The sequence below is a fragment of the Galendromus occidentalis genome, unplaced genomic scaffold (genome assembly GCF_000255335.2).
Source record: "Galendromus occidentalis unplaced genomic scaffold, Mocc_1.1 scf7180000077427, whole genome shotgun sequence".
NCBI lineage: Eukaryota > Metazoa > Arthropoda > Arachnida > Mesostigmata > Phytoseiidae > Galendromus > Galendromus occidentalis.
Window position 1 is genome coordinate 532,553 of NW_003805415.1, and position 26,702 is coordinate 559,254.

General features: G+C 51.4%; 1 protein-coding gene across 1 annotated transcript; it reads left to right on the forward strand.

Moving 5' to 3' along the window:
• Positions 1–1,577: 1,577 nt before the first annotated feature.
• Positions 1,578–26,405, forward strand: LOC100906844 (protein scribble homolog). Its single transcript, XM_029111243.1, is given in 27 exon segments — positions 1,578–1,739; positions 4,361–4,478; positions 10,498–10,787; positions 10,899–11,135; positions 11,759–11,948; positions 13,102–13,206; positions 13,366–13,493; positions 13,683–13,844; positions 14,044–14,065; positions 14,068–14,205; positions 14,480–14,556; positions 14,680–14,685; positions 14,741–14,905; positions 17,633–17,723; positions 17,913–18,088; positions 18,438–18,539; positions 18,849–19,425; positions 19,535–19,729; positions 19,841–20,017; positions 20,131–20,259; positions 20,680–20,829; positions 20,982–21,280; positions 21,456–21,782; positions 21,875–22,120; positions 22,382–22,549; positions 25,977–26,159; positions 26,253–26,405. Coding segments are annotated over 27 exon segments (4,773 nt in total).
• Positions 26,406–26,702: the final 297 nt, after the last annotated feature.

Sequence of the window (26,702 nt, forward strand, 5' to 3'; positions counted from 1 at the left end):
CCCTGCCAGTCGAACATCTCGGAATCGAGGAAGCGTCAGCGTCGTTCCAAGAGAGTCTGCTCAGACCGATCGTGCCGGGAGTCCCCAGTGTGGGTCGCAGATGCGCCCACGCTCCGTGAAGAGTCGTCCGGCTCTCGGGTCAGAGTTCGAAGGAGCTGACTGGCGGAGCCGCCCGCTCCCATCCGTTCATTCCGCAGAGATCATCGCCATCATTACATTCACTCTCCCGTCAACAGATTCCCTTTTCGCAGAATTTCGCCCCGCATCCTTTTTGCAAGCAATGGAGCATTGGGCCATCTGCAGAACGATGTTCTCCATCTGAAGTGCCCCGTCGACCGTCTCGGAGTCACGCTGTACAAGCGTACGTGCCGAATTTTACGCTCACAGCGGCGGCGGCAGGCGAGCAGCGAGCTGGTGTGTGGTGTTGGTGCTGCTGCTGCATGAGAAGAAGCTAGCGGCGGCAGCAGAAGAAGCACCCGCCACAGACAGAGCGCTGCTCCTGCTCATACCAGAGGGAGACGACGACTACTACTCGTGCGAGTGTGTGTGTGTGAGAGTGTTGTTACCTAGTAGTATTATTATTTTTGTTTTTGTTGTTGTTGTTGCCGCCGTCTGACCATCTCGCTGGAGCTTGCAATCCAAGTGACTACTGACGGTGCATCTTTCGGTGGTCTGGACGGTTGGCGTTTGTGCAGCGGTGGCGGCAGAGCAGCGTGCACAGTTTGACGGCTGACGATCGCTGCCGTGCACCTCCGCTCTCCACGGGACAGTCGGCAAGCTCCGAGTCGGCAAGTGCCTATCCGGATTCGGACCGAGACGACGACCGACGTCGACGACGACGTATGCATAGAGTCTGCACCGTTTGACAGACGCTCGGACCAGTGAACAAACGAACGAACGACCGACCGATCGGGAAACCGACTGACAGGCCAACAGTGGCCAGAAGAGAGATCAGAAGGAAGAGTGGCGGCTCGACTTCGAGTCATGACTTGCTGCTGGTGCACAAGGAACCACCGACGTAGCGCAAGCAGCAATAGCTAGCAGCCGTCTGACCAACAAGTTAGATAGCAAGCGAGCGAGCCGGCTATCGAGCCAGAAAAACTACCTGTCAAATTGGTGACGACTGCCGCCAACGCCGCAACAACAAAAAGGAGACTCTCTGGCTGTCATCATCGACAGCGCAAACCACATCGAACGTCACGACGACGTCGAATGCAGTGACAACGGCCGAAGAATAAACAACAAAAGCAGCACTAATATTTGTTGTTGTTGTGTTGGTGCTCCGCATCGAGATCGGATTAGAACGGACTGTGCTGTGCTGCTAGTGGAATCCATCCGGCGGTGCCCAACTCACAGTGCTGTCGGCTATTGTTGTTGCTGTTAAAATACGCTACTCGTCGTCGCCGTCGACATCATCACCATCATCATTATTGTTGCTGATGTTGTTGTGATTTGTTGTTGTCGTTGCTGCGCTGACCTGCTGCCGTCTGTCCAGCCGATCATCGACTGAATAATTTCGAAGAAAGCAATCCTCCGGAAACAACGGCATACTTGACGGCTATCGGAGCACAATCGAAATGTTCAAATGCATGCCGCCCATATTCCGCGGCTCCAACCGACGTGTGGAGCGCGTAGATCGGAGTCACAGTAATCTCGTGGCGGTACCTGAGGAAATCGGTCGCTACAGAAGTCTTGAGCAGCTAGCTCTCAACTCGAATCACATCAAGGAGTTGCCTAAGGTGAGTTGTGGATTTTCCTCATTCTTAACCTTGACATACTCTGTCACAGCGACTCTGTCAGAGGAAATCATCCTAGGCGCGAATGGACTCTCAAGAGGAATCGTGATCTTCACGTGTGGGTGGGGAAAATATAATGTGTCGGATGCCGGGTTCGGCTTCGAAAGCGGTTCGTGGCGACTGTCAGTGTTCCTGTGCGTGTCCGGTCTTCATCCCGGTGTATTCTCGATGGTGAATCACCCGAATCGTTCGGAAGCGAGCGAACGGAACAAGGAATCCGAAAGGGTCCTGTTCCGAAGAGACCTGTTGAAGTACATGAATAAAGGCGCTCAACGCTCACAGCGCTTACGATTACCGGCCAGAAACTCCCATGTGGTCGATTGGGTGTGTCTCCTTCTTGCTCGTTCTCGTCTATCTGTCTGGCTGTGTGTGTGTGAGCGCGCGTGAGTGAGTGAGCAGTTGTCCTCCTCTGGGCTGGAAGAATCTGTCTAAGCGGCTGATTTAGACGATTGGAAATCTCTCAGATCGAAATATATATTTGGAGAGGAGTGCTTGAAACAAAGCATCTGCTCGGTGTGTGAAGTGATCCTGATCTCAATTAATTGAGGATGCGTTTCTGAGCATCGTCGCTGGTTCCTCGACAAAAAGACCTCTTGGTCTGTGGGTAATCCCATCGAGATGTCATCGGTAACTCATTCAAGATGTAGTGGGATCGCTGGAATTCGTTCACGATGATTCACCGGAAAGGGGCCTTGGAGGGAAACTGACCGGCTCACAGCTTTCCTAGCTCGCGAACTCACACCAATCACCGAGAACAATGATGGTCGAGATAGTTTGTTCCATCTCGAATTCTTCCGGTCCATGTAGTGTTCGTCTTATAGGATCCGGCAGATTCGTTTCAGGCAGCTGGTGATGCTTGCCAACGAAGAAAAAGACCGACACAACGGTCAGTGAGGCGTCTTGACTTCGGAGTCGCCGGCGACGACGCTCACGGTTCTCGCGGCGGCGACGCCAGTCTCGACGACCGCTGCTTTGTTCTGGCCAAAGAGAAATTTATCTGGAACCAGTTCTGTATTCGCGGCATTGTTTTCTGCCTGAACAAACACTTAAGATGCGGCGCGGCGTGAAGCCGGTGTGTTTGTGAACTCGTTCATACACCTGTGGCTACCGCTAATCATATCTTGTCGCATCTGAAAGACTATCCTGAGCGGCCGGACGCTTCGAAATCTTATTCTCTCTATCAAACGATCAATCACATTCCGGAGCGAAGGCGCGTAAATTCTCGATGGAGGAGACAGATTCTCGCATTTTCTGCTGTGAATCGAGCTTTTCAACCGCGAGGGCCAAGCCGGAGCTCTATCGAACTCGGGAATTTGATGGGACGTGGCGGAAGAAATCGTTTGAGACCGGATTGACTTCATCTGATAGTCATTAGGTTCGGCTCTGGTGTGGAATGGAGCGAGTCCGGATAGAATTATTCGACGAGTGATGGATCTCAGAGCTCAGCAAGAGTTCCCGAGTTTGTGAACGCTCCCGGATCAATTCATGGGGAGACGGCAACGCATCTAGCGAGAATATCGCCGTAATCTCGCCCCGGGAATGGGCAGGCTCTCCCTGCTTTCTTCTCACGCAACTCCGGAGTTCGGTCGAGGTTATTAGGAATCCTCTCCCGCGCCCCGAAGACGGAGCCAAAGACTTGCATTGCATTAGTCTTACAGGCTCACCTAAGGCAGAAGCGATTGTTCGATTCCGATCGCAAGCTGGAACACTCGATCGCGCCTCATGTTATCTACTGATCCGGTCGCCGTGGAGATGCGAGCTGCTCACATCCGTGATCTTGTCTCTGAAATTCCTCGTTCCCACGAATAGCTGTTCTGAGACTCTAACTGCTCCCCTTGACCGTCTTCGCTACGAGCCTATTCTGATGATGGACCGAAAATCGCCGAAAACTTGAGCAGACCAAATCGGATAGAACAAGCTAAATCGAGAAAGTCAGGGGCGAACCGCATGGTCCGCCACTCGGAGCCATGAATGGCAGAGCACATGACGAGCTTGGTGTTAAATCTCATTCTGGTAATCAGAACGTCGTCCATGGTTTACACCTCGGGGGAATCTGACGTCCAAGTAGTGCCGAAGCGTGTGGCTCACTCGATGGTTATGCGGTCGTAGTACGAATCTACCATGGACCGCTAGCAAACCAGCGCCAGAAAGAAACAGCGGTCGGTGCCGTGTAAATATTTTAGAAACTTTCATGGGTTCCGCCGGAACAAAGAACCTGCAAAGAATCAACATGACCGTCTGCCGTAGGACGATTTCCTCTGGATTGTTATCGGCGGTCGTGCCAGATCCGAGTGGTTTCCTCGTCTGAAGCAAAAGGTCCTCAATTGCTAGTCTGTTCCGCGACCTCGGTCTCACCCAGTAGAATCTATCCTTGAGACCGGTAGCTCGACGGACGAATTTCTCGGCATGCATAAATTGAACGAATTCGAAACCTTGTCTGAAAGGCATCGGCATCCACAATCCACAAGGATCATTCGCTCACCGAATTCGCAGAGCGAATAAACAATCCGGACGCTCGACATTCACAAATTCCTCAGTCTCATGTGTAAATTTTCGAATTGCAGCACCTATTCCGTCTACAAAAGCTACGTGTTTTCACGGCCTCTGACAATGAGATCCAGGAAATACCGCAGGATATCGGTGCCTGGCAGCTCCTGCAGGAACTGGACCTTTCGAAAAACGGTGAGTATCGAAATTCCACAGCTCGTTACGGAGTACGTCGGAAAGCCTACACCCTACAGGTTGTTGTGGAGAAATGGGAGTCGAGTGGTCTCGAGCGGACTCTCATGCTTAATCTTGTAGGATCCGACCTTAGAATGAGCTTCTTCTAGAATTGTCTGAGATCGTAGATTTCAGCTGAGTGAGTGAACTCAGTGGTCGAGCAGCGTCGGTCGACGTTTCCGACCGCTGGCGCGATCGAGAGAGTGTTTACAAGTGAATGCATTGATTCTTGCGGTCGACATCTCGGATATCTGTCGAGACGGAATCGACGTGGAGGGCTGGTCACTGTCGATTCGGAAGTTTATCGGTCTGTGGCTCAGGAGTTTCCTGCGTGTTTCCCGGACGATAGAGTGGCTCTCCGCTGCACGCCGGGTCGGGGGAACTCTCGACATGAGACTACTGGCCGTCACGTTGCTCCTTCCGCGCGAGGCACGAGGCACGACTGATGCCCGGGCCCCTCCCCAGCATTTAGTAAAAATGATGACATCATTGCTCGATTTGTACGAATTTTCTGCGGACGCCTCTGCCGTCTTTGGAAGCGCGAGTAGCTAATTGGACTGTAGTTGCCGTTCAAGCTGACTGAACCGACCTAACCAGGAGAAAAGAGACATCCTAAAATTAATCGAGCGGCTGCTCTTCGTAGCGGCTCATGAAAATTCCGACCTCCAGGACGGTGGAGCCCCTTATCTCCATTGCTTGGAACACCCTCTGAGAATACTGCTCTCAACGGAAGTATCCACCCCGGGACGATGGCTCCAAGGCGGGACGAGCAGCGGAAGCAGGCGATGTAAGTGCGTTATGCGCAGTCTTGCGATTCTCCTGCGTGGCGTAATTGATCCTCGAGCCTTAGAATCCCTGACAGGCGAGGAGCGGAGCGCCCGGGGACGGAGCCGTCTTCGATGTCGGACAAATAATCAGAGCCATATAAGAAGCGTGAAATCGATGCAGTGCCCCTTAAAATCCGTCTTAAAAGAATACGTCCTTCACTGGACCTTCGAGCGCACGCGAAACAACGCTCGAGCCAAAACGTTCGAGCTATCTCGGACCCTTGTCGTAACTGTTGTTATATTCGCTGAGTCCCGTCGAACGGAGGACCTTGATGAGTTGGGTGGTGTCTTGCACGGGCGCCGGCGCTACATCAGCTAGCAGAGTCTCGTTTCGTCCAAGTTACCATTCGAGCTGGTCTTGTGGTGACGTGGGATTCCTCTGCTCGACGTGTATCGAAATTCTCGGCTGTCGAGGCAGGCAGCGACCCGATGAAGTCCAATGATGTTGTCATCTCCCACGAACAAGCCGATGTTCGTTAGCTGATCACATCAAGGCTCGGCTTGCCTTTTCCCGGTTTCCCCCTCAGTAGAGCAAATACATGTGCGGGATTGGGAGCGAGTTGGACGAAAAACAGCTTTCCCGTCCGTCAGACAGGCTGCCTAGCTGTGGAGCTCGGAGTTTTCGGTCGCCGACGGTGTCGTGAACGAAAATGAGTTTGCTTCGCGCGGGCGACCCGACGGACCGATGTCGTGACTCATGTAGTTCGTTGGTGTTATGGGGTCTCGGTCCTCTCTAGATTGCTCCGAACGACGGCATTATTGGAGAGCTCACTCGACTTCATACGACGGCATCTGACTGGATCAGGAGGTTCGACGCCTGAGAGAACTTATATCGGCGCTCGAGGATTCCCATGGATGTGGAGTACTCCAGTAGGTCCTCTCTGGAATGCTTGTCCGGTTTGAACTCTCGCGGTTGTTGAGGCTTCGTGGGAGCGGTTCTCGAGCCCGTGTTATGCTCCTGTTTCCTAGCGAAACAACAACTTCGATCCCGGGCCTTATCGATCTGGAGAGCAGGGTGGGGCGGGTAAGAGAGCAGGCGGTCAGGTAGGAGGTCGAAGCGTGCGCTGCGGAATCTCTCTTGAATAAAATTGACACCGACTCCCTTCCAGGTCGAGATATGTATGTCTAGTTTGTGTTCTGTCGCATAGGTCCGATTACGCCGTCGGACAGGACCCGCATTCCGGGGAAATGCGAGAGAACATCTGCGTTTGAAGGTCCGAATTTGCCTCTGCGCTGAAGGGAATACCCGGACACGGTTCCGAGGAACATCCCACGTAGAGTCGCCCGCTATTCGGTCCGCGTCTCTTTATCATAATCCCCGGAACGCCATCGACGTGGAATCGATGCAATGTTTGCGCTCATCTCAGTGCTTGTCTCCCGTTATGTCGGACATGGGGAGGAACGTCGGTGCAGTCGTTCGGCCGCAGAGGTTTCGTGCTTCATTGGAGCCAGTCATTGCGAGCCAGGTCTGCCTTGATCTCGCAATGGGCCCCGTCCCACGTTGTGGACTTCGAGTCATCTTTCCAACTTCGTACTCATCCGGAAGCTTTGAGGATTCCACCTTCGGATGAGCTGTCCCTTTTTGAACTCGTTTCGAATTCAAATTCCAACGCATCGTTTCGGGTCTATCGAATGAGAGACGCAAGCACGGGTCCCTGCTGAATCACGATGAGGCCTATGGCCTATTCAGTGGGTCGATTTCGAGAATCTCTCAATACGTGGGCTTTCGGTCGATCGGATGCGCCGATGCTGGCTAGGCGGATGAAAGAGTTATAATAATGACGACGAGGACGATAACAAGCGAAATGGTGGAAGCTGGCTGGACGCACTCGTGATATACCGTTATTCTATGTTTGGTTGGGAACGACTTCGTGAAGCCAAGGTGAAGTCGACTGGTTTAGTGGCTGGCAGGTGCTTCGCGATAACCAGGTCGCGCGATGCCAGTTACGTTAGATTGCTGTGTAAACACTGAAGCACGGTACGCAGAAACATCCAACAAAACTGACTTTCAATGGCTCAGAGGAAATGATCGAAGCTTGGTTCGTTCGTTCATTCATTGTTCTAAGGTGTCTGTACCTCGCCGGAGGGCATGGCATCAGGGAATGAATTACCGATAATTCGGTGTTCTGGGTGAACTTTCCACGATCACCGATTCTCTTCTCGACTCATCGCGACGATCGAAACCGAATACGGAATCGACGAATTTCTATCGCGGCAATCTTAAGACCAGCGGCAGACGACAATGCCAGCCGCCCCCGTACCATATTGTGGAATTTGTTCATGAGTCCAACTCCTTCCGAATCAGCAAGTTCCGGATCGGAGGGTGCACTCAGCGGACGACGCCGCCGTGGGGTGTGAGGAGGAAAACAAGGGCGACAGCTATTCATTAAAGTAGGAGCTTGACGTCGGCAGTGGATAAGAAGTGATGGATGGGTCATTCATGAATTACACTTGATGCTTCAAGGCTTGTTGAACACTGGTCTCGGGGAAACATTCTACTTGTCGTCAAACGGGAGCTGTGCATTAATTCTCATAAAGACCACGCCCGAGAAGCGGTTATTTCTGAGGAATGCTACTGTACTGGTCTACGGCAGCCTTTATGGAAAGATACGATTGCAGAAAGTATTTCTGCTCGCTCCCGACCCGCTACAGAAATGCCTCATATGATGCGTGCTTCGCTCTGCAAACGGGATCGCGCTGATGCTTCGCAGCGACAGAAGCAATCTCCATGAATACAAAGGGAGAACCTTTGGTCTTGCCTCGTCCAATTCTCTCCGTCTCTCTCTCCAGAGACCGATCCTACATTGCTCCATTGTTCCTTTCGTAAGCGGTATTCTGTGTCCCATGCAGTCCGCTGCATGCCACGCCAACCCTCAGGTTCGCATCTGCTTCGCTATCCGCGGAACTCCTTCCCGAAATGAAACTGAGGAATGAGCCTCGGTGGACGGAGATTTTCCCTGGTGCTAAGAGACTGCGACGGAAAACCAGCATGGAGGAGGCCTCGTCGAGACGCCAGCCTGGGAGGCTGGCTCTCGGACGGAATGACTGACCGACTGGCTGGCTGGCTGGCTGGCTGGCTGGCCGGCTTGCCGGCCGGTCGGTCGGTGGAGTAGCTAACTGGCTCGAGCGAGGAGTGAGCGGAATAGTTTGTCACCACTGTCGCAAACGCGAAATGGAGGCGTCGAGTACGGAAATCCTCATTAGTATAGATGTGCGGAATATGTTTTCAAGCTCTTCTCGAACCATTCGAACACGGAGTGGCGTAGAGACTGTTCGTCGTCGCATTGCCCTTCCTCGTTTGCGAGCTCCGATGCCACGGATGATCAATGACCTAGCTTCAATCGGACTTGCTCTCCCGATTTCCCATCGTTTTTTGAAGATTTCGAGTGCCTTGTCCGTTCGAAGAGCGCCCGTGTCGAGCTTCGAGATCGAAGAAGAACGTACGAAGCTTATTACGTCGGCACGGACTCTCAGTTCCCGACTGAGCGTTCTGGATCAGTGCATTGTGCGTTCAAGTTGCTAGACTTCATTCGTGGTGAAAGTTGCTGACCGGTTTTAGCGTCGCTCCTGCTCCTCAACTGATTCCTTGGTGGATGAATATGTTGGGGAAACCCCAGAAAGCCAGCTCTTCCAGGAGGAATGGTCAGTTCACGGGAGAAATGTGCGATACTCCTGACTGATATGAGTCGTCCGTGTGCTTCTTTCTGTGTGTGCGAAGATTTGGAGCTCTCCCTCCGATAGCATTATCGGATGTCATCATTTATCTCAACTCTTCTCCCTGGATAATGATGCGCGGACGCCCGCAGAATATCCGATTGTCCCCAACGATAGACAGTTGCTCGTAGCGTCATATAGGTGACTCCTTAGATGCAGGATCACCCGCATATATACGGAAAAGATTTTCTCCATCGAATCCTAGCCCGACTTCCGCGTTCGATTAGCCTCTCGGCGATTGATTGCGAGTTGCGAGGCTAGATTGCTCCGTTGAGCCGGTAGCCTTCGATTATGTATCATAATAGCATTGAGACGGTGTCGTAATCTTTTGACATATATTTTCCCGCTCGCTAGGAGTACTGAGCGATCTGACTCATCCGTCGGATCGAATTCCCTCGAGCTCTGAATCTTGCGTATGATTGTATTTGCCGCTCGAAAGTCATGTATTCTTCTTCCGGACATATAAGACTCTGGCAGAAGCGAATTTGAATATTCATCTTGTGTCGACTTCTCCATACCCGAGGAGCGCATCGGTATTCCTCGGTGTTTCTCCCCGACGGATCGGATGTTGCCGGGCCGCGCGTTTATGGCCCGAAATTCAAGATTTAGATTTTTTCGTTCTGCCGTTGGCATTGAGCGTTGCGTGAGAAGGATCTATTCGTGATCCTTGTGCGTCTGTGTGTCCGTGCTAGTGACTCTTCACCGTTGGGGAGGAAGAAATGAAGAGAATTGGCGTGAAATTAACAAACACGCCGTACGAAAACGACCCACGGCTTTTTCGGAGGGGTCTTCTTCTAGTCAGGCTGAGCCAATGTCGAGGCTCGAGGTGGTAGATCGAGCCGAAAACTAAAAATCGAAAGCCAAACGGTGGGCAACTGGTCGGCCGAGCGACCTGCCACCGTCAAACGCTTAGTTCATTGGATCCTACGCTCGTTTTTTCGAGGATCACTTGTGGCCGTGCTGGCGATCGGTCCCTGGTACGGCGCGGCGTGCCGCATCCGCTGAATTGTATTCGCGAGAAAATAAATAAGAGGAACAAAATATTAACAGAACGCCCACATCGACAGAATTGTGCGTAAATGAAGTCTGAAACATGACGGAGGAGTGCCGCTCGAGCACTCCGTGCTGTTCCGATTTGCGCTTCTTCTCATGACGTGAAGACACGCTTTCTTCTGTATTACTGGATCGAAATGAAGTCATTCTCGTTCCGGGCTCATGATCATGAATTTTTCGTTTCTTCTGTAGCCATACGTCTCCGTCATGACTCCCCCCGTCCATCGTAGTTTCATGAATCACACTGGAATCGCTCAGAAACCAGCTCGGATTCGCCCGAATCCACGTAGCATTCGCCTCGTCTTCCCATTCTGAGAATCGGGGCGATCTCCGGCACCGGTGGACATGTCGACGGTTTTCTAATGAATTCATATCGTCTTCTACAGATATCAGCGACATCCCCGAAGGACTCCGTCATCTGCGCAATCTCCAACTGCTAGATCTGAGTCAGAACTGTCTCTATCGAACGCCGGATTTCCTCGTAGATCTGAAGAATTTAAACGCCCTATACCTCAATGATGTAGCTCTGGCAGCTCTGCCCGTGGCTTTCGGTATGTTGTCGTCATTGACCATCCTGGAGCTGAGGGACAACTCTTTGAAGAACCTACCAGACTCTTTCGGTCAGTTGAAACACCTAGAGAGACTCGATCTCGGCAGCAACGAAATTGAGGAGTTGGTAAGCATCAATCCGGGATGTATCCGGTACGGCATTCAGAAATTCGATTCCTTGGAATCCGAGTCTTGATGGACGTCAGATTCCGATTGACATGGCGATATTCATTCACAGTCGCCGGTGATTGGGCGCTTGGAATCTCTAGAAGAGCTCTGGCTGGATTGCAACCCATTGAGCCGTTTACCGGGGGATATCGGAAAACTCTCCCGTCTCAAATGTCTCGATGTGAGCGAAAGCCGTCTCGAAGCCCTGCCCAACGAGATCTGTCAGCTCAGCTCGCTGTCGGATCTCTTGCTCTCACAGAACCTCCTGACCAAGTTACCGAAAGACATAGGAAAGCTCCGGACGCTGGTGAGTACGGTATCCTCGACATTGTGGCCCCAGCCCGCAAGGGCGCTCGCCTCGGCTCCGCGTCAATTGTGCGGCGGACGGTGTTGGTGGTCATGGGCGACAGTCGGTCCCAGACGAAAATCACAAGGTTTCGTGTGGGACGAGGCTAGATTTATCGCAAAATATGCTCTGCGCTAATTGTATCCCTCGTGACGCGAAGATTCTCTGACAATAGCAGCAGCAGATTCATCCGTCGGCCCCTCGCACGAGAAACCAACACCACGGCTTCTGTCGCAGCGATAAGCGACGCCAGCTAAATGATCGAATGAGACCGAAAGGTGTCGGCTCCATATTGATTGTCACTCTATTGTCGAGATCCATTTTGTAACACCTGCTTTGTTTTTGGCCGCGGCTCAAAATTGTCGCTCTCTCGCTCGCTAAAAGCGAAAGAACGCTCTTGCGTCCCGAGCGACGACGTAATAGAGAATCTATGAAAGTTGGCAGGCAAGGACCTGCCCCCGGCACGCAATATCGAATTTCATGGAACTCCCTCCGAGGGCTCCTTCTTGCTGAAATTCCCTCGAGTTCTCGATCCTCTGTCGTGACCTCATTTTATAACCCGATTTCGTCGCTTCCCGTTCCAGACAATATTGAAGGTAGACCAGAACCACATTTCCCACATACCGGATTCGTTGGGCTATTGCGAAAGCCTCCAGGAACTCATCCTGACAGATAACGAATTGACCCAAGTTCCTCCGGATATCGGCAATTTGACAAAGCTGACGAACCTGAATATCGACCGCAACCTTCTACAACGGCTTCCTCCCGACATTGGTGAGCTGTTTGTAACCGAACGTCAACGACTAGCGAAGCATAAACTTAGTCAGTCAGTCAGTCAGTCAGCCGAGCGCTGTAGCATTGGATTGATCCTTCGGTTCAAGAGAGAACAGTTACACGAATCATGTCGGATAGATCTGCCATGGTGCTCCCAGATGTCGTCACGTAGAACGGATCGTGACGACAGTCTGTAGGGGTAATTAGGGACTAATCGGATCACATGGAGAGAGACCGAACTCTCACACGGTCTTTTTTCGTTCCTCGCGGAATGTCTCGTCGGATTTGTCGAATTTCGCCTTGTCCGCCACCGCGGCTGGAACTCCCGTTGATGTCTATGATTCTTGGCCATTAGCCCGGAGTTCTATGCTCTATGAGTTCGTGCAGCAGCTTCCTCTACTCCCGTCGCTCTTTTCTTATCACGATCCGCGTCAGATGGAGCCGAAGTAGTCGTAGTATTCCTGGTCGTCGCAGCAGAGGCAACGGTCTCGGGAGTGCCGACGTGGATTAGCAGCGCGGAAGGGATTCAGGGAGTCATTTAATTGAAGCCAATGAGGGCGGATCCGTGGCCAGAAATAACATGTTCTATACCGGAGCTATCTATTGGGAGAAGTGGTCCGTGGCTCGACCGGCTGTTGGAGGTTGCAGGCGAGCTTCCAGGCGGTCAGGACGCTGATAGGTTTTCCGTGCCAGGAGCGGACGAGACTATTTGTATTTATAACCTAGTGTATGCAGATGCTCGGCCCAGTTGCGATTTTAATCCGCAAGTCTGGCACTTGGGCAGGTCTCTGGAGCTCTTGTTTTCATGCGTTGCTAAAATAAAACGTGCGCTGAGTGAGTTCTCCCTCCACGCAGCGCACCGTGATGAGAGCCGTGATGAGAGCGGATACCTGGGAGAACTTGAAAATACTCAGTCGACTCCGAGAATCCAATAGAGAGAGCCCGGGTCCGCCGCCCCAACCTAATTTCGGCTCCACCGAGGGGGAAAAAATCACGCGATAATTTGTATAATCATTGGAGCAGCGGGGACGATTCTCGATAACAGCGGGTGCTGAAAGCTTTCGACAAGCCCTCCATCGGAGATGCGACGCTTGTGGTTATCCAGGATCTCTGATTTCATTCTCCTCTTCTCATTCAAAACCTTCGATTCCAGGAAAATTAGAGAAATTGACCATGTTGTCTCTGCGGGAGAACCGTCTCAGTGAACTTCCGCTCGAGATCGGAAACCTCTCGTCCCTGCACGTCATGGACATTTCTGGTGAGAAAACACCTCTTGCCGCGTCAGTCTTCTCCTAATTCGGGGAAATGAGTGCGCCATCGGATTATCAAGCGTCCGGCCGATGTTTCATGACGCGGACTTTTCCTGTACCACTCCGATGTGATGAAATGAATAATTGAGTCTTCCTCTCCAAACCAGGGAACCGTTTGAAGAACCTGCCCATCTCAATGGCCTCCCTCCGCCTCAAGGCTCTGTGGCTCGCCGAGAACCAAAGTCAACCTTTGCTTAAATTCCAGCAAGACGTCGATGAAGAAACTGGGGAAAAGGTCAGTTCTATTGTTCGATTCGGGACAAGAGGCGGCCCTCGGATACGCAGATGCCTGGGGAGACACAAAAATCAAATAAACTCAGATTCCCAGGAGTGATTCCTCTAAGTCATGCCATCCTTATTCCCCTCTCCTTTTTAATATTCGCGAAAAATATAAGAGTATTTTTAATATTGAAATTCTTCCCAGGTGTTGACGTGTTTCTTGCTGCCGCAACAGGACTACAACGTAGACGATGGCCCGTTAGATCCCTCCGTTATTACCAACAATAATCTCAAGAGTCCTACAGACGACCAGCCGCAGAGAGAGAGCCAAGTCAAGTTCTTCGACTCGAACCCGGAATCGACTAAAGTAAATAATAATGACTGATATAATCAATAATTATACCTCAGCAAGCTTGCCTTGAGACGGTGCAATCTCTGCATTATCAAATGAGAGTTTCGTCTTGTGCCGTATTGTTTGCGCACTCCTCTCTAGTGCAATTCGTCACCGTATATCGCTTTGATCGATGATGATATATCTGTGTGATCGATCGCAAAATTTTTCGCAGACGACGCAGTTCGTTCGTCACGACACCCCCATCCCAAGGAGCTCCGGGCTCGTCACCAAAAGTACATTAGTAAAGTCCGCGAGGGAAACACCGCTTCACTCGAGAGTAATGAGGACGATATCCACCATGACAACAATAACAGCGACAATGAAAGTTTCAAAGGTAATGCTCCGATCCGAGGTTATTGTCTACGAGATCATCCCGATTCCCTCCTCTATCGAAGGTCTCTCGATTGGTAATTGTACGACCCGATGGGAATCGTCGTAGTCTTCCCTTCGGAATTATTGTCTGTATCGAAATTTTTTTCAATTCGGCCAATTGGACCGCACGAGTTATTGGCCCGATGATCCTCGGAAGTCTCTACAGTGATTGTCCGGGCGTCGCGGATTGGGTTCGGAGGAGAGAACGATCTAATCCGGATTTTTGTTTCTCGCAGATGCTCAAACTACTTTTGATCACCAGCGACACGAGAAAGATGAATCAGAGAGCGAATCCGCTGACGAAAGGCCTCAAGTGAGTATGAGAATGCTTTCTCTGACTGCTTTCGCAGTGTTCTGGAAGGGGCAAAGCTTTAGAGTCGGCTGTGGGAGCCGTTTCGGTAGTAGTTTACGGTGATCATCATGAAGAGGTCCCTAGAGGAGGGTTTAACATTACGGTGATACATATATAGCGTTGCTTGCGTTTGGTGACGCAAAAGCATGTGGGCTTCACTGGAGATGTAGATTCGTCGCCCGAGGAGAACCCGGACAAGGACGCGTTGAAACTGCACAGGAGGGACACACCTCATCATTTGAAAAACAAGCGCGTCTCCCAGCAAAGTAAGGGACAGACGACACCTAAGGACGCCGATCTCAAAGACAAGGTCTGTGAGCATTCGCAAGCTCGCTGTCTGCACCTCGCCACGCCTGTGCCTCCTGAGTTGTCCTGATTCGCTGTCAGAGCTTTCGTATGAGGTCTCTCCAGATCTTTCGATTGAGAGGAGAGCCCATACGTATGACTTCATCTTTTGTTCGAATTCAGCATCTCTCGATCTTCATCCGCGAAGCACGGTCTTCAGTTCCAGGCCTTCTTGAGTTCGTTTCTAGCGGCATGAAATTCGTCCGTCATGAGTTTTTTTTTGTCACATTGAACAGACAGATCATCCGCATGGCACCATTGTGCTTGACCCTGGCCTTCACAGCGGCGTGACACCGCGTCCCGGTGGGACTCGGAGCGAGGTTTGGAGCGAAGGTCTAAATTCGATTCTAAACGCTGTCGTTCCCATTCGGACGAAAGCCGTCTCCGTCGTCCGGGGCGCCTTTAAAATTGTTCTGACCAATTGATTACACTCTTCACTCTCAATCACCTCTGAGCCGGCACCCGCAACCCTGCTATTTCGAGTCCTTGTGGATCTTCGAATGCGCTTCGACGCTTTCACTCACGCCGCAGAACCTGTTCGCTTGGCCGTGTTCGGATGAATCCAACTCGTATACAGACTCTGCTGTGTGTTCCACGAAAGCAGGAGGAGAAGACTCCGTCCGAGCCCACCGTTAATCTGCGACTCCGGGAAATCTTAGGCCGGAAAATAATTCTTGATGAGGCGATTTCAGTGACGTGTGAGGGATGTACGTGAGCGTTGATTAATTCATGACTGGCTCAAGCGAGTCTCGGTGCGACTGCGAGCGATCGGTCTCCGCCGTACGTTGCCGCTGTTGATTCTTTCGATGTCGATGCTCAGGTTCTCAATGAGCGCTACCATTCAGTGAGTCAAGGCTCTCCGGAGTCAAACCTGCTACGACTGTCCGTGAGCGCACCCGAATCGGAAGTTGACGAATCGTATAAGTGCGCTGCCCTATATTCTCCCTCCGACGGGCTGCCGAGCAGGCGGACTGACTGCCCGAGTGACTGACTGACGGACGGGCGGGCGGGCAGACGGGCGGACTAAGTTCAACGTTGTTGATGTTCGTAGACCACCAGTGGCATGTGGTATGGCGATTCCGTCCTTCATCGAATCAGATTGTCTACTGCCAGTTCACACGAGATATGTTCCTGTCCCGGACGCGTCTTGCGGTCCGACGTTTTGCCAGAACCTGAATTGGCTTGTCTCAAGTCACTCATCGCTGCGAACCGAGGATCTGCCTGTATCACTGCCGTACTGTTTGAACGGCGGCCCACACGGAACTGTCAGGGCCGTAACGCCTCAGGGTGCCTTAGCTGACTGTCAGCCAACCTGCCTGCCTTTGCCGGCTGTGTGTGTGTGCGTTGCAACCTACCTGCCTACATACAGCGTGTCCGCCTGCTTAGATGGAGGAAGGCTTGCTGGCAGGCAGTTTACCTGCTTACTACTTGCCCGCCAGACTGTTCGCTCCTTAGTGGATTGCGATAGACCCGCTAGCGAGCAGGCTGGCCCAAGCCCGTCTGGCTGCTCAGTGGGAGAGGCTGGTATCGTTCCCGGATCGTATGAGACCGTGCAGTGCAAGATGACGTCTGTGGACGCGTTCTGACGTTCTTCCTCGAAGCGTTCCCGGAGGCGTCGAGATGCGATGCGACCCCAGGAGACGGCCGTTGCCGTTTGCTTACTCGTGCAGGGTATGCAATGTGTTTTTCCTCAATTCGTCGTGAGCGCGAAGCGGGGGATTCATTTCCCCGAAAGGAGGAGTGGCAGAAAGCGTTCGGTGAACGCGGACCGAGCTGCGAGTTCCGAGAATGCCGTCCGGTATCCCGTGGTGCCGAGTCCGAATTGAGCGTATTTTGCGTACGTTCGACTCGAATCCGATGCGCTCGAGCTCGGTTCCACCGTTGCTAGTCATGAGACCCGCGTGACTTGACCACGGACGTCATTGGATTTTGTTCGTCTGAAGAGCGGAAATCGCAGAAGACGGTGTCGGCGCGAAATTTTCAGCGTGTTGTGATTCTGTGATGAGAGAGAACGGCTTTTCGCTGGCATACTAGGTCGTAACGATTGAAGACCTTGAAGAAGATGAAGGCACGAAACACAGGTCGTGAAAGCCAAAGGAACGCGAGTATCTCAGAGCCGACAGAGTCCCGGCCGAGGTGCAGTTCTGCTGCTTTCGCTCCTTCTGTTGTCGTTTGTGCGGAAAAATCGGAGGACTGTGATGTGGAAAAAATGGAAGAAAACGGTACGGCAGGTATCGCCCACGCGCATGGCTGTCAAGACCTTCGATCGTCTGTGAAGGATCATCTTTCGGATTCTGAAGATGCGATCGTTGTACTTGCCGCCGCCAATAAGCTAAGAGAATGAAAGGCTCATCACCAGTATCTGGCGAAGTGCGGGTGGAAAGCATTCGGATAGAATATTTTTCCGAAGCGAGTCGTGACATGGCTTCTGTTCTATCGGCTCGTAGGCAACGAGCGTTTCTCTAATGTTTTACCCGCTCTATCCGACGCTGCTCAAAGAATTCCCCGTGCTGGCGCGAGAAAACGGTTGCGTTCGAAGGAACTTTTCGCCTCTGTTCGGATTGAGTTCCTGCACGTGGAATCGTCGCATTGAGAGCATGTTAATCCGCCGAGCGAAAACGTCTCAATGAGAGTCGATATACCAGCCGTCCTAAACTGTTTTCGTTTGTGTTTCTCCCCTTGTTTCTGTTAGGTGGCTTCGATCCTGGCGAGAGAGCAGGCCGCTCAACAAAACGAGTCCAGGGATCGACACACACCCGAATCTAATCACCACACACCACTAAGTAAGTGATCGAGTTCGTTTATTTCTCCTCGAGACAGTTTCCATGCTTATCGATGGGACAAGCCGTGTCGATCTGGTTCCACAACTGCCAATCGACTCGAAGAACGAATCGACATTGCTGGAGCCTTGAGGGAATAAGCGTTTACCCCCACCCGGGAGACACCGTATTAACCCGTCCGCATTTCTTCAGGCGGGGACGGTGGTTTTGCCTTCCAAAACGCTGCTTTCAACGATTCCCTAGGAGCTGGAGTGGAAATGCACGAGCTGAGGGTGCGAAGAAGTTCCCAAGGTCTCGGGCTGAGCATCGCTGGTGGAAGGAACTCCACGCCTTTCCGAGGAGACGATGAAGGCATCTTCATATCAAAGGTAATTTTTCTTCAAATATCATGGTAATTTCTCTCAAGTCAGGCACCTAATCGCCGACTGGCAATACATCCGAGTGGAATTTCTCTGAAAATCGCGCAGCGAAAACGGGAGAGGAATTTCGCTCGTCTTCGATTAAGATGGACAGCGTATTCTTCAAAATGAAAAGCATCGATTAGTTTCAATTAAATACTGTAATGAGGAGGAAGGGTGGCGCTTTACCGCTATTTCGAGCTCGTGTGGGAGAACTGAACTCAAGTCCTCTCCGGACCCCTTCCCGTGGCAGAGTCTGGGCGGTTCCTCGTCCGTTTCTGTCGACTCCATAATCAAGTCCATTCTTCGCTCATTCCAGGTCACCCCGGGCGGACCTGCGGAACTGGCTGGCTTGCGAGTTGGCGACAAAGTTCTTATGGTCAATGAGAATTCACTCGTCGACGTGGACCACAATGAAGCGGTGAGTAATTTTTGCTTATTCGAAACTTACCTCTTTAATGCTCGTTGCTTGTCGTCGTCTGCCCCGCGATTCTTCGCGATACACTTCTTCCCTAATCCTACGGAGAGCTTCCGGTCGTTTACGCTTTCTGCTCAGATAGGGTTTGGGCTCGATTCGAATTTACGCGAAGCGAGCTTGGGAGCGAGTTACCAAGGTTGCGCGTGATTCTGCATAGGCCGCGGCGCAGCATACCCGCGGAGTATCTTGTTGAACGTAGCGGACGCTTGTGGATCGGTATTCTTATTATTTGTCTCATTCTCCTCCAAACAGGTGGACATCCTGAAAAGAGCCGGTGCAGTGTTGAATCTTCGGATAGAACGCTCTCCCGGCTTGACGGAGTGGCGATCTGAAACGACTTCGGTCATGGAGGAGACTTTCGAAAGCGTGGTCAGTGTTACTTCCACTCAACAGACGAAGCAGAACGTCGCGTTGCTGATGGATCGTGGCGAGGACCGTCATGATAGATCTGAGGACAGACACCATCTCGAACGGCACACGATGAGAGAATACACGCGGTCGCCGCTTCTCAACCGCACGTTCTCAGAATCGACGCCCGAAGCACCAGCGCAAGAGTGGAAGAGCGCCGAGCAACGCCTAAATCTCACCCAAGAAATCACATCGCCGAAACCCACCGCTTACGAAATTAATGTGCAACATCAGAAAACCGACAGACCCGGAGGCCAGGAAAGACCGGTCGCAGCACCCAGAACCCGTAGCGAGCCATCGACGCCCGTTCTCGGCGTCGGACGGGACACGCCAACGATGGAGAAGAGTGACATCATTTTCACTACGCTAATCAGAGATCGGAACAGTCTTGGTTTCGACGTCGAGGAACAACCGATGCGAGGTGGGAGACGATTCTAGAACGGAATTATAGCAACCCGGTACAGGGAAAAAAAAACCTTGTGGTCCGTTCGATCCTCGATAATCCGATAATCCGCTCCTTCCTCCTTCAGGATACATCGTCTCCTCAATCGTGAAAGGAGGTTCCGCGTGGCGGGACGGGAAACTGCGCGAGGGCGATCGCATCGTGTCCATCAACGGTATCGACGTGGATGGACTCGATCTGGAAGCGGTGCGACGTCGCTTGACAGGACTCGATCGCTTTGTGAGAGTTGTCGTTGAACGCCTCGAGCCCGTCGATCCAAACTGTAAGCGAATAGCTAGCTTGGAAGAAACTAATTGGAGGTGGACAGGGAGTCTCAGCGTCCGGGCGAACTTCTCTTCCCACACGTAATTTTTATCAGCCTCTTCCATTCCAGCCTCGGTAAACACGTCTGGAGTGTACAGCGCTAGCTCTTACATGGCGAATCGTCCGTCCTATATGGGTTCGTACCGCAAAAGAGCACCCCTTTTGACACAAAGCTCTCTCGGGAACTCGTCAGTGCTTAACACATCATTCGGAGGGTCAAGCACGGCTTCCCTGCCCAAACTGCCGGGTAAGAACTCGCTTGAGTCTGTTCATATGGAACCCAATCATAACCGCAGGCGCAAGTTCCGATCATCATCATCATTACCTTTGATTTCTCAACGGAGCTGTACTAATTTTAAGGACTGAGAAATTGGCAGACGGAAAGCTCGATATCCACCACCCCAGGAGCCCTCTCCCCAACGAAGGCGCTCGTAATGAACAACGGGAAGCCTCCTATAGCACCGAAGCCCAACATCTCAGTATCAGTTGGTGGGTAGACCATAGATTCAGAATCGGAGAGCTTCTATTACGTGCAGTCGTGCCCACCTTAGCTGCCCGGTTTTTCCTTTAGCTATAAGTTTTCGCCCTCCCAGCGCACGAAGTCTCTCCGAAATTCTCGCTCGATTCCCGAATTGTTTCGAATTTCCCGAAAGAACTGAACGGTCAACGTTTTATCCCCCTTTTCGAAATTTTTTCGAATCGAGGAGGGGCTACCGCCCCGTAGTGTCTATCCATTTGAAGCTCATTCGGTACCTCGCTCGAGGATCTGATTGTTGGCGGAGTCCTCCTGAGAGCCCAGAGTCTCCAGCGTGATAATGAAAACGTGGTAGACTGTAGATTTGAAGACACCCGGCCTCGCATGCTAACCCGTTCCTACTCCTTCTCCCGGAACTCTCGCTGCGTGTGCAGGTCACAAATCCAAGGAGCTCTCCACCGAATTCCCAGCACCCCCTCGAACCCTTGGAAAAACTACGGAGGTTATTACCCATACGACTCTAACCGAAACAACGATGACCCGAACGACCAATAATGTGCCCGCCGAGCTCGCCATTGAGAATGGTATTCTTCTCCAAAGTTTGGATGCTGCTTGAATCCTATTTAACCATCAATTTTGTTTTGAGGAACACAGCGTCCTAATAGAATGCGAATCGCCAATTCCTCCCAGTGGCATACGACGCACGAATTCCTCTCATTTCATTCCCTTCCTCTAGGAACTAGCGAAGACGTCACCCTGACGAAGGAAAACCCAACCCAGAGTCTGGGTCTGAGCATAGTCGGAGGCTGCGACCATTTCTGCCATCCGTTCGGGACCGGTGAAGGCGGAGTGTACATCTCGAAGATAGTTCCATCGTCATTGGCGGCGCAGTGCGGTCGTTTGCGAGTTGGCGATCGTCTTGAGAAAGTCAACGGAGTGTCTGTCGATGACTTATCTCACCAGGAAGTGGTGCAATTGATGGTGCAATCAGGTCCAAATCTCGTCCTCAACGTATACCACGAGACCCTACCTAAGGTGATCACCAAACTTCATAAAGTTGTGAAGATTGAATACGGAGCGTTCTTGAGGGAATCCCAATCTGGATTCGGAGCCTGACTAGTTCCTCGGAGCTCTTCACACCTAATCATCAAATGTTCCTATTGCGGCAATGACCACGTTCCGTCTCTGACAGAAAATATTCTCCCTACAGGGTTGGCAAGAGATAACCCTTAATCGGAAACCCGGTGAGAAACTCGGGATGAACATCAAAGGTGGGACGGGAGTCAGCGGGAGCTGCGGCAATCCGTTTGATCCTCAAGACGAAAGTGTCTTCGTGTCGAAAGTGTCCACCGAAGGCGCCGTTCACCGGGATAATCGCATCAAAGTCGGAATGCGCATAGTCGAAGTCAATGGACAATCATTGCTTGGTACTTCACATGAAGAAGCCGTCTCAACCATAAAGTCAGCCGGCAGCACCATCACGTTTGTCGTATGCGATGGTTACAATAATTTCCCGGGTGCCGCTCTCCAATGTCAGGTGGGCGAGGCTTTCGAATCAGGCGACAAAACGTAGAGTTGAATCGTTCCAGTCGTACGCCTTCTCTGACGTTCTATTTCGATTGTTTTCAGGATATCTCTAATGATGTGTTAGTGACCCCATCCGGCGGCGAGCAGGTACAGCATAAAGTCATGGAGGTCCTCAAGGCAGCTGGTCGACTAGTCGATACGAACGCTAGCGAAGACACAGACAAGCCGTTGGACAGAAGTACAGACAGTGTGCTGAGCTCGAAGACGACCACCGTTTTCATGAGTAGGAAAAGTGTCGTGAAGCCCGACGAAGCTCCCCGAGACGCGGCAAACGATGCCAGCCCTGAGGTGAGTGAAGATAATCAATCATTCGGAAACCTCCCCCACCCCCATCCGTAGTGATCTTTAGAGAGCTTGCTGCTATCGATGACAGAAGCTTGCGGAGCTTGTGATATGGATTCTGGAACTGAAGAATGCGTTGAAGTTTCATTCGATCGATGATTGTAGCCCGCCTCGCCTATAGTTTGACCGCGTCTCAGCCCCCCGGCCGGCCTAGTGTCGTCGTTGTTGTTGTTGTTAGTCCACCGCATGCTTCGCTTCTCCACTTAGGAACCCCAAGCCGAGCACGCGGAGCATGTCCACCTTAGTAGTTCCTCATCTGGGTCGGAGTCCGACTCGGATGTCGACTCTTGTTCCGAGTCTTCCGAGAGCGAGGAAAGCGACGACGAGTCACAGGACAGCATAAATTCTCAGATTAGGGCCCGGACTCCTAGCCAAGTAAGTCGATGAACGATCCGGGTTTTTGAGGTCTGGGACTTGATCGACTGGGCGGTCGGTCAGTTTAGTGATTGGTGGGTGTGATGGTGGGAATTTCGGTTGCTTTCGTGGGCTTCTTGAAATTGGTGGGTTGACGGATTGGGATCACGGTGAACAACTGGGGAACGTTCCGTTCTTTTTTGGAGTGGACGAAAGGAATGAGAGGGCGTAAATATTCTTATAGAGTAGCATTTGATCGAGTTGAGCCTCACACGAGTTTGATCCAGTCGCGGAAGAAACGCGGCAGGCGGAAATCGGCTGCGGTGAGCATGGAGTGCCGTGTGGTGCATGTCCGCCGCAACAGGAGTCCTCTACCGCGATACCACGATCAACCGACTCCCTCGCCCCGAAGAGTGAAATTCCGATGTGATGGAAACTGAAAATTCGTAGGTCTCGTTCCCCTCTTGAGATCTCCCCACAGTCTTGACTCGTCTTCCTCTGCCAACTAGAAGCTTAGACTTTTTCGAGTTCGCATCTGATGCCATAGCGAGCCATCTTACGATCTTCGACGAGCAGCCTCGTGCGATTGAATCTTCTCTTCCGACTTGTCCACGGCTCCCTCGTCCCACAAGCTTCGCGTCGTCCTCCCTGACATAGTTGCCCGCGGCTTGAAGCTTTTCTCAGCTGTTTCTCTGAATCCGTTCTCTCAGCATTCGTATGTGAGTGGAGCTTCGCAAGTCCTGTCGCTTCCTCCGTGCGTCATAGAGAGCAAGCATTGATCATCTCTTTATTCGACAACTCATGCAGTGGGAGCGCTTGTGAAACGCTCGCGCTCATTGTTCTATGCGTTCATGGATGCACACGTTTATTACGGCCAAGGCAGCACACGTTCATGTCAAGGAACAAGGTCTGCTACGGACAGCTTAGCGGAATAGCTCGACCGTTCCAACCCCTGCTGCATGTTTTTTTATCGATTGTGGAATGCTTGGACCCGGAGTTGGCTTGGCATGCTTGTTTCTTTCTCTCGTGCATCGGAGAACGCTTGAATCGGTAAGTTTGACCTATCTTCTCAACCGCGTCATCGGAAACTCCCGTCTGCCAGTTGCATGAGGAACTCGCATTTTTGAGCTTTCCGTTCCATTGGTTCTGGTCTCTCCTTCTGGAAGCGATCGCCCTTTTTCCACCGAGTATTGAAATTGCCCGGCATGAAGATAAAGAGAACGACCGTGACTAACTCGAGCATTTTACAGCGGGACGATGAAAACACCAAGGGCGAGAGTGAAGCATAATTGAGGCTTCATATCCATCAGTCGTGAAATCATAAAGAACCATTCGAAGTTGACTGAAAATCGTGTTAATCCGTCTAATATGACTCCAAGTAACGGCCTTCACAATCATCTGAAATCTCCGCTCGTGGCAGTTCGCCGCTGCGGAGTCGTGAACGAGGCGAAAACACAGTCGCCTAGCGAAGCGTTTTCCGGCTTGTTGACGAACATGGGTCCGGACCACGGATTCACTGTACACTATGAGATAGAATTATCATATAAAAAGATTTAATTTTATTAAGCAAATAAATATCACCCACATATATATGAGATCAGAACCGAGTGTAAAGAAATAGCTAAGGACCATCTAAAGCTGACAGTGTAAAGCATTCTCGTAGTGAGTCTGGGAAAAAATGACGTCATTTGTGAGAGCAGATAGCAGCGATCCGGTGGCCGAAATGGGGCAAATCGGATTTCTCAGAACACGTTCGTCGCGTTTCGAGATTACTCCCGCTCGAGGCGTCAGTACATCTGTAAACTTCAATGGAAATCCAATCAGGCCTCTATTTTTGAAAGTCGATCCGAGCATTTTGTCCTGTTGAACATCTACCTACAATAATATACAAATATTTAACAACATCGGAATTATACCATGGGTTTCAATGATCGTGCAGTTGAACCGCGGAAAGCGCATGAATTCATAAGTGCGAAATGGTTCGGGAGTCTCGCTGATCATTCGAGAAAAGGTCTCTTGTCGTCGTTCCGCCGGATGGACTCCGGGAGTGAAGGGTACTTGGAGAAGGGTCCTTGAAGCTTATCCATCGGGGACCTCCATAAAAGCTCCGGCGGGGGACGGCCTCCCGAGGATCTCCCAGACTCCGCTTGGAGACGGATGGAGAATAGTCCTGCCGCCCGAAGCGCCGCAGATTCCCGGGGTTCGGATGTTTCTATGTCACGTGAGGCGGAATCCGAGACTGGAGTCTCGACCTGGATCTGAAAAAATCAAACAGTATTATCGATGGGCAAGCGTGAGCAGACCAAGGTGACGCGTTTACACTTTTCTGGCGGAAAAAACGGGAACCTTGGGGATCGGGCTTGATTTCCCCGATCTGGTACGAAGACCCAGGGGAAAAAAGGTGATTGAACTTGTAAACTCTGAATCTTGAAGCTCGAGCGAGTCCAGTGAGATGAGCCTTGAGACGCTCCCCGTTCTTCAAACACACCGTTCAGAATGTGGTTTTGGGAACGAGGGAGTTCCTGATCGCAAAAAAGGCCCCTGATCGCAGAAATGTTCCCACGGAGGCTGCTCGGAGACTCCACCATGCGCGTCGTGATCCTGATCGGGACTTTGGAATCAGTGCAGCGATTCATCCATTTTCTGAAACGATTACTGTTTTTCGGAAGGCGGATCTCGTCCCGTGGATCAATGTACCATATGGGTCGTTCCTGAACGTCCAGTGGATTCCATCGCGAACGGCGTTATCAGGCAAATCGTTAGTATTCTTGAGCCCGATTCGTGTATGTTCGAATAGAATTCACAGACATCATTATATGGGCTACATAACTATATTCAACAACGAGAGCATATTATTATCCTACCGACACAGCGTCTTCTGGGAGAACGTGATTGAGAGAAAAAAAAAAACACTGATCAACCAAAAATAAATTCAGAGTTGATGATCAGGCGAGTCATCCTTGCTGGGAGCATGCCGAGTTAGGGATCTTCATGTACCTAACTCTAAAATCATGAAAAAAGACTCGATCTCGTGAAGAACGTCAGCCTACACCTGCATCCCATGCATGCTCTTCGGGGAATGTGACATCGAAGTATTCGTAGTTGCAATGTGATTGTAGAGGTACTTCCGCCGCTAACCAGGTTTGTTTTCCTCGAGCTAAGGCTGAAAATCATGTCCTTGACCGTTCAGTCTGACCGCTCAGATCGCGAAGGATCTCGAACACTGCGAATTCGACTTCAGCTGCTCAGTTTGAGCGATTTCTCGCTCGGGCAGCTCTGCGAGTCGTGTGGAGTCGGAGTCGGTTGGTCCAGATGGCTCTGTTCCTTGGAGCACGATGGAGTCGTTGCTGTCAATATGCTGTCATTATTCCGGTCAAACCGTGAAGTTGGGGGACGGTGAGCGGGAGTTCGTTGAATGAGGAAGCATCCAAAATGCTTAACCAGAGAGAATTCCACGCAGATCTCTCATCTTTCCCTCCGCTGCGTCTCGAGCGGACCCCAGACGAGAGTGGAACGCGAGCGATTGGTGAGTGAAAACGTCTCGCGGCATGAAACGCAGGAACTCGCACAAGACGGAACGAGTCCCACATTTCGAACCGTGGAAATCGTCGAACGGGTCCTCGAGAAAGAGGTAAAACGTTTTATTCTCCGTTACTCTATTATCCTCCCCAGTGAACACGGATGGAACGGATATCTGACGGTCGCCTACGCTTGTTCCGAACAGATTGAAACCACACAGGAGAAGGTGTTTTCTTTCCAAGTCGATTCGAGTACAGACGGAGAGACGGAATCCGCTCCCCCGAAATTCAACAAAGATATCACGCTGGTGAAGCGAAGAAAGAGGAAGAGATCTCGCAAGCATCGTCGCCAGGTGTGACCCGGATGCGCGCTGGGAGTTCGACGATGATCCAGATCGAGATCTCGAATAGATTCGTTAGCCTTGTATCATCAGCGAGCAATATTCGAGATGATAAATCTAGAGTTCCAGTCAATTACATTTGTACCTTATCATAGTACATCGAATCACGGTTTGCTTTTAGTCTCTCAAACCTTCGTACGCCTCATTTATCGTGTATACCCCATTTATCGTCAAATATATGCGGAATCTACTTATGAGAATCTCGGGGATTCCTCGAGAATCACTGCCGTGGGACAAGCTCCCTCTTTTCTTTGC